Source organism: Triticum urartu, chromosome 2 (assembly GCF_003073215.2).
Source record: "Triticum urartu cultivar G1812 chromosome 2, Tu2.1, whole genome shotgun sequence".
Lineage (NCBI taxonomy): Eukaryota > Viridiplantae > Streptophyta > Magnoliopsida > Poales > Poaceae > Triticum > Triticum urartu.
In genome coordinates, this window is record NC_053023.1 from 604,512,326 (window position 1) to 604,520,710 (window position 8,385).

General features: G+C 59.4%; 1 protein-coding gene across 1 annotated transcript; it reads right to left on the reverse strand.

Annotated features, from left to right (window-relative positions):
- Positions 1 to 5,113: 5,113 nt before the first annotated feature.
- Positions 5,114 to 8,069, reverse strand: LOC125539130 (auxin response factor 8-like). The gene is made up of 3 exons (XM_048702499.1): positions 6,848 to 8,069; positions 5,688 to 6,682; positions 5,114 to 5,606 (listed from the first exon to the last, which is right to left on the reverse strand). The coding sequence occupies exons 1-3, from the start codon at positions 7,904 to 7,906 to the stop codon at positions 5,537 to 5,539; spliced, it is 2,124 nt and encodes a 707-aa protein (XP_048558456.1). The 5' UTR covers positions 7,907 to 8,069; the 3' UTR covers positions 5,114 to 5,536.
- Positions 8,070 to 8,385: the final 316 nt, after the last annotated feature.

The following is an 8,385-nucleotide window of genomic DNA, read 5'->3' on the forward strand; positions in this document are numbered from 1 at the left end:
TTAGTATAAAGTTTTACTAAGCAGTAGGCCGCGTGCTCATAGACAAGTCTGAAGACCTTCATCTGGAACACCGAATTAGCAGCACTCCCTCCTATCCAATATTACTCGCCTTAAATTTGTTTAGATAATGCCACGGTGGATGATGCTCCGAGGAAACAACTCAAAGTCCAAAAGGACGAATAATGCAGTAGCAATAGTAGTAGTACTAACAAATTATACATGTCCATAATCCAGAGATTGACCGAAGCGAGCAGACCAACCGTAGAGGGAACCGAGGATACGTTGCCATCATCATTCATCAATCCGATTGATTAATGCGCGCTGCTCCCGGCGCACAAAAGACGGTGAGAGAGGGCGGCAGTGCCCGAGGCCGTTCGTGCGCATGGAGTCTTCCATTCCGCGCCCAACCGAGGGAGGCCTTGACAAACAAGAGCGCACGCTCTCCTCCACCAGCTTCTCCCCGGGAACACCGCACCGAGCCCCGGCACCGGAGCAAGTCCCGCCGGTTTTCCGTGGCCGAAGCTCGTCGTCACGTACGTGCCCGGCCCGGTCAAACCAGCATTTTTTTTCTACAGGAAAGTTTATTAACAGGGCGTGCGTGCAGGCGTCGGGATCGGCGAGGCCGTGCATGCGGTGTCCGTCGATCGACCCCCCTGCATCGATCGCGATGTTTCCATGTCTCCCTGCTGTTGCTGTGCGGGCGCTGAAAGCAAGGCGTGCTACTAGCTAGCTGGCTTTTCTATTTGGCTGGCTAGATTTCATTTTTTTTACTGGCTATAGATGCGTTGCGTTGCGGTGCGTATGGGCTGTGGAGTGGTGCTGGGCTCAAAATCGGCACCCCACGTTATCGTGTTGCGTCCATAGGCTGCATGGTTTAGGATCGCTAGGTATGGGATGCTACGAGGATTGTTGGATGCGCACGCACGTGAGGTGAGGTGAGGGTGGACGCGCTGGAGACAGAGTTGCGTGGAGTAACTTGCCGGAGAGGAGGACTGCTGCTTCCGTCCTGGTTTATTGGTCCGCATAGAATTTTGTACGAGCATCGTTATTGCACTTAATTTAGTTAATATAGTGTATGAGAATCTTCAATAGATGATGTAGATGCAGAAATAATTAACTTTTACATCTCTGAGGTTAAAAACCCCTTCTTCGGCAGATGGTGTAAATGCTTTTTTTAACATTTACGTCTCCCAAAGATGTAAAATACAACACCTCACGGTGTAAATCTGCGTACCAATCGCCTTCATTTCACTTGCGTCCGTCCGCCCGCCCACAATTTTCACCCTGAAACGCGCCGCCGCCCGCCGACCCGCCCGCGTTGGGTGACTTCGTGGGGAGGAGGACAGCACCACTAGTACTGCACTTAATAGTGCATTTATACGCTTATTAATCATGATCATCACAGAACACAAGCACTCTCTTGCGCGTACGGTAGTTCAGGATTCGCGGGAGCACTGGTAATCTTGAAGCTGCACCGCCTGGTTCAGGTTTGGGTCTAGTAGTACTAGTGCTTCAGGTTTGGGTCTAGTGGTGGTGGTTCAGGTTTGGGTTTAGTAGTATGTTCTTCTAAGAGAAAAAAATCGGTTGCTTGCCATATGGCGAACGTACACACCACCGCCTTCTCTTCTCCCAGAGATAAAGACTGTCTGTTTGGTTTGCAGTCTAAGCTTGCCACGTCTAACCTTAGTCGTGCTACAATAGCTTAGGCATGTGTTTGATTTATTGCCACACTTGTGGCTTGTCACACTTTTCTAGCCACTTGATCCATATGTCATAGGCTCAACTTTTTGCCAAATTTTATCATATTTGTGGTGGTCATTTTATGAGCCACACTTTTTGTGACAGTCACATTTTGCCTAAGCTTAGTTGTGGCAAAGTTAGCCATGAACAAAAAAGGTCCGGACGTCACCTTTTTGGCACCTCGCCGGTGAGACGCGGGCGGGAAAAGAGTGAGCCTTGCCCGTGCGACGGTAGAGGCAGAGAGAGAGAGAGCGCGCTACAGGGTCAACGTGGGGGGACAGGCGTCAGATGGCGCCCCACACGAAGCGGCGGAACATTCGCTCGCCCAGTCTGCCCTGCCTGCCTGCCTGCCGCTCCCGCTCTCGTCACCGCCGCATCACCCACCTGCTACACCCTCGTCGGCGGGACGCCAATTAATTAGTGCTCCAGGCGAGGCAGCGAGCCCGGCCCGGCATGGCGCAGTGTGCCACGCCGCCCCCACCGCGCCCTCGCCCTCGCTGACTTCTTGACTCTCTCTCCCGTGCCTGCTGACTTCCCTCCCGTCATGTGGTGCGGCGCGCTAGCTAGCTAGCTGTCCGCGTGCGTGCGTGTGTCGCTCGGCTCAGCCCGACACGCCGGGCCGCGCGCTCCGCGATCGCACCTGCGCACCGCACCGCACCCCACCGACGCCGCTACCTTTCTTTATCTCTCAGTGTCATCTCATCTCTCTGCTCCTGCTCGATCGATATCCTGTGCCTTCATTTTGGATGGAGGGGGTGTGGATGTGAATTATATGATTCGACCGACCGACGTCAATCTGCGAGCATCACCCATCCGCCCCTCGTTTCAAGGGAAAGCAACCGGCCGGCAGCAGACAGGAACGGGTGCACGCACCGGCGCCGGCGCGAGAGAGAGAGAGAGATACTAGAAAGAAACATTACCGTCAGCAGACAGACCGCGGCCAACCGGGGCATACGGCGGGCACCAGCACCGCCAACAAAATCCGTGGTTATTCCAAGTGACAAGGACCCTTCAACCGTGCGGTAGAGCTGCTTTGTTTTCGCTTTGCCATTTGCAGCGGTGGCTTGGACGCATCGCTCACCCACCCACGGTGCCACGACGCAGCAGAGGTGAATCAAAGTTTTCCCCAAGGATTATCTGTGTCGATCACGTACAGAGACTACCGAAGCTTTCACGTCCCGTGCCGGCCTCTGTATGTGGTTTGGAACGGAGAAGCGTACGTACATGGCCTCTCTAGCTCATCGGAACAGGCTGGCTGTTAGCAGTAGTACTATGGTTTGGGTCCCCGTACCATTGACAGGGATTGTTTTGCAATCCCGATGGACAAGCCAAGCAGTTAAGTCCACGATTAATTAGTAGTCCTGGCACGTACTACAAGCCCGACACTTGCGGCAGCAAGCGTGGCAACTTGTTGCGCCGGGTCCTAAACTTGGCTACCAAACCCGCCCCTTGACCCACCATCATGTCCATCCCGAAATGCTCTGCGTACCATCAAACTACACACGGTCTTCTACTCTTCTTAGAGCATCTACAACCGGACCTCTTAAACCCGCCTCATACGTTTAGATGGACCGACCGGTCACCATATTTTGACCCCGGACGGCCCCTCAAACGCCCGGATTGACCGGCACCCCCCATATCCAGCTCAAATATGGGACGGATATGGGGCGTCCGGGCAAGCCCGTCATGTCGGACCCGACAACCTGACCCCATCCTAAATTGCATCAGATCCACCTCCCCACCCCCCGAGCCACTGGATCCATTTGCTCTCTCCTCTTCTCTTCCTCCTCTGCACCGTCCGGCTCGCAGCTCCGCCGCCGCGCCCGGTCCGCAACCGTTCTCAGGCTCCCCGCCGCCAGCTCCGGAAGAGCGCTCCCGTCCTCGCCGCGTGGGACGTTGTCTCCGGCCCGGACGCCACCGTGGTACGTCCGGCAAATCTCCGGCTTCGCCTTGCTATGTTCGAGACATTGACCAACCAGAATTATTGTGATATTATTAGGTAAATGATGGATTCCAATACTTCATCGGACGAGGAGTATGGAACGACGGAGCTTGACCAAATGAATCGACAAATAATTTTTATGTAAATGCTATGTATGCTTGATACCAACAATTGCTATTTACGCGTGACATTGTGTTGCATGAATTTGATAGTCCGAATTTGAGATATGTGGATGCACGAAAGGAAATATGAGGGCCCATCCGAATACGCCCGCGAACGTGACCGGACATGTCCACGGGCATATGAGGGGCCGAATTTGCCATGTCAAATGGTCTTACGAACAGGAGTATGCACATCGTACGGGTAGCAGAGCAGCCCTCTTTCCATCCATTTCCCTCGGCGCCGAGCTCTCTCTCGTCCCAGCTGATTAAACATTTTTGTAATCGGCGACGTCCGGTCGTCCGCCCATGGCTCCTCTGTTCCAGACTCCAACTGTTCCAGACTCCAGCCCACCACCCCGACCAGCCCCGCCCGTCGGCGTCAGATCCAACGTGAACCGCCGGACAGCGGCTCGCCCCCTGCAAAAGCGCCTGTCCGAGTGATGGCGCGCACCTATCGCGCGCGGTGCAACATTCTCTCGCCTTCCCCTGCGACTTGCCCGCCCGACCGACCTCACGCCTCTTCCTCCTCCCCTCCCCTCGCTCCTGCTGTCGTCTTCGTGGCGTGGTGACAGGGACGTGGTCAAGAACACTTGCCGGACAAGCAAGACCGGCCGGGCGAGCGAGCCCGAAGCAATCCACCCCCTTGTCTCTTCCGGCGAGCGGTCGACGTCCAGCCCCCGGCCGAGCACGTATTGTGCCTGTACAGGGTGCAGTCGGCAACCGCCGCTGACGGCAGTGCTGATGGATTTCCAGGTAGGCGACGACGCGCTGATAAGAGCTACGGCGGATGCAAAACACCAAAAAGTTAGGCGCAGGCAAACAGGATCGCGGATGCGTGCACCGGTGGGCGGCTCCGCGCCTCCGTTTTCTGCAGTGCAAACAGAGATACTGCAACATGAGGAGAGGAGAGGAGCAGTATATGCGCACGGAATAATGGGCTGATGGGAGGTCAGGGTCCCGGACGGCCGGCCGGTCACTGGCGCGGTGGCGCACTGTTCTTTTGGTCGATCCGGTTAGATGAAACGTCCATCTCAGATAGGATCGTCTCCCCGCGCCAAAATGGGCAGGCAGTGGAGTTATGTTCGCCACTGCGAGCAGAGGACATGGCAATGGCATGGAGGACCCGGACCTGGAGGAGTTAATGCACTGCCCCATGCATGCCCAGCCCGGAGCAGAGGCCGGAGAGAGATACGTACGCGGCCAGTATGAGACGCCCGGAGGCAAGAGCCGGAGCCAGTGATTCAGAACCGGCAGGGAGGACGAGCAGTAGTAGTAAATGTTCTCGAGGCAACATCGCACAAATTTCATTTAAGCCTGCTGCCTGCATGCATGATGAGCTTGTCCCTCTGGCCAGGCGCCAAAGAGAGCATTCAATTCTCTGACGGGCCCAGCGAAATAATAAAAAGATCCGCGGCAAGTACGTTACATTCGATGATGATCATGAAAGGTGTCCAGAGGGGAGTGGTGCTGCTGCCACATTGATTTGGTTTGCTTTGCAGCTCCTACGGCTACGACGACGAGAAAGAAAATGGAAGGGAAATGAGCTACTAACTCGGGAAGAAACCAACCACAGCTTGCAGTTCAGCTGTACACGCAGGGGGCACTTGGTCCGGCTTATTTGCTCGCTGACGACGACTTGGAATGGCCGGCAGACCTAAGTTATTCGGCTAATGACGATTCTGCGGCTTCATTCTCAGCCCCCGATGTTGTCGCTGCCGGCGTCCGTCAGGATCGTCAGCCTCCGGGCCGACTTCACGAACGCGCTGCAAATTCAACGTTAAGAATTTATTCGTAACGAGTGATCAATGATTTCAAGTGGAGTTGACATTGTGCATGCTGCTCACCTGAAAGGCTCATCGCCGATGTGCTTCACCTCGCCGGCGGCGCTGCGGTAGAGCACGTGGTTCCTCAGTTCAGCGCACTCCATGCCGAACATCTCCGCCATGCGGCCGTACAGCTCCTCGAAGGAGCTCAGCGCCGACAGGTCCAGGTTGCGCCCCACGGCGTCCGACTCCACGAACACCTTGCACTGCCCGGCCTCCAGCCCCAGCAGCTCCGGCGCCGCCTGGCTGCTGCTGTCCCCGAACCACTGCAGCCTCCAGGAGGACGTGTTGTTGTTGTTGCTTGGGCTGCCCTGGATCACGCCGGAGCCCGACCCGGAGCCCTCCGAGAGGTTGGGCGCCTTCTCCGCGTCCCAGTTGGGCGAGCCGCATCCGCCGGCCACCGGCGAGGTTGCGGCGTCGCCGCCGGTGCTGCTGGATTTCATCTGCTCCTCGGTCAGTATCGCCTGCCCGAAGAGCAGCAGGGTCGGCGCCGGCTTGACGACGTCGCCGCCGGCCTTCTTTGTCGGGGCGCGCGTGGTGGTGGTGTCGTCTTCGCGGGCGGGCGAGGTGCCGATCGTCAGGTCGGTGCTGATGGTTCTTGGTGCGCGAGGAGCGACGTGGTCGGCGGCGGGGCGGCGGACGGCGCCACCCGCGTAGAGCAGGCTCGACTGCAGGTTGCTGAGGTGGAGATCCGAAAAGGACGGACCGAATTGCGCATGCCTGGCTCCCTGTATCCCTGCGAGAGGAGCACCATTGCTGTCCGGGAAGGGGAAGAATGGGAAGCTGTGGTGCAGGAGCTGGTCCTGCTGGTGGTGGTGGCCGGGCGGGAACGGCGGCGGCGGCGGGTGGAAGAGCTGCCCCTCGAAGGGGAAGTCGGCGTAGGACGGGATCCGCGGCTTCTTGCGCGGCGGCGAGAAGGACGGCAGGTGCAGGTTGGGCATGCTCGACACGAGCTCCACCAGCCACGGGCACACGCGCTTCACGTTCTGGAGCAGCTCCGGCTCGTCCCAGGTCACCTGCGAGTTCATTCATGGAGGAATCCGATTATCAATCATCGATTTGGTACCATATGCCATAGCATATGGTCCCATGGCATTGAGATATGGTTGCCATGTGGTTGATGGTCTGGAAGCTAGTCCGTTCGTTCAAGAGAATCTCCAGATGGTTTGTGGCGTGCGTACCTGGAGGAGGCGCCAGGGCGACTGCGGCCAGCGGCTGGGGTCGGCGGCGTGGATGCCGGCGACGGTGCCCATGAACCAGCTGATCCGCGACGAGTCCTCGGTCTCGAACGCCATCTTGAAGCGCATGCCGGGGCACCACTGCACCTGCATGGCCGCCCTGACCGCGCCCGCGCGCACGCAGAACTCCGGGGTGCTCGCCCGCGGGTAGTACACCACCTCGAACGGCTGCCCGGCGGCGGCCAGCCTCGCCGCCGCGACCACGTCCTCCGCGGGGACCTTCCCCTTGGCAGCGGCCGCGCCGCCGTCGCCGGAGCTGGCATTGCCGCGCATCAGGCCCCGGTAGTGGTCCCACCCGGAGTGGCCCTCGTCGCAGAAGACGCGCTTGGCGCGGCGGATGCCGACGTGGACGTCGCCGCCCTCGCTGCGCAGGAAGACGATGGAGTCGCCGGCGAGGAGCTTCTTCTGGTTGACGAAGTTGCTCCAGCCGGTGGTGAGCAGGTGGCGGCGCGGGGTGCCCCGGTAGATGTGGCGGAACTTGAACTCGTCCCCGTGCACGTCCTTGACGAAGATGTTCTGCACGGGCGGCTCGGAGCTGTAGTCGAGCGGCGGGAAGATGGTCTCGGCGCAGAAGCGGGGCACCGAGAAGCCGCCGCCGTTGTTGGCGTCGGACTGCGTGAGCGTCTTGGCGAAGGAGGCCGGCTTGGGGCGGTCGTCCTGAAGCGCCCGCCCTTGGGCGGCGGCGTCGCCGACGTCGACCGCCGGGTCGCCCTGGCGGAGCGGGGCGAGGCGGATCTTGGCGAAGACCTCGTCGGTCTGCGGGTCGGCCATGAAGCGCACGGCGGAGACGCGGCAGGGGAGGAGCGCCGGCACGCGCGCGGCGGACAGGTCGACGGCGGCGGCGGCCTGCTCGGCGTGGCCCTGCGGGAAGTAGTAGACGGCGGCGCCGACGGGCGGCACGGTGCACATGCTCCCCGCGCAGGCCAGCCAGAGCTGCGGGTCGACGAACCGCGGCGCGCCCTCGCCGCCCGCCGGGCACGACAGCTCGGTGAAGGTGAGCATCCTCCCTCGCGACGACGGTGGTGCTGCTGCAGCGGTGGACGGCGAGGCGAGACCAAGTAAAAGAGGAGGACTGGGTGGAGTGAGTGGGGGTTGCGGTTGCAGGGGCGCGTGCGGTTCGGGGCGGAGTTAGCGGGAGGAAGGAGGGAGAGGGGGACGGGGCTCCCGCGGTAAACAGGGGGAGTAACAAACCTCCACGGGCCCCGTGGCTTCTTATAAGTGTGCCGTTGCATCCATCAACTCGCTCGGGAGGGGGAAGCGGGACATGGCCGCCGGCCGGGTTTGCCGTGCGACGCTCTCAACTCGCTCGCCACGGGACATGCGGGTCGGGGGGCAACGGCAACGGGAAGGCTTCCTCTCCTCGCCGGCACGCGCCGTACATGCAACACGATATTTTGGACTCAGCTGACTAGGGCCTTCTACAAAACCGCTTGCTGATGGTTGTAGAGATAAGACGACCATGGCCGGCCTTAGATTCAGGC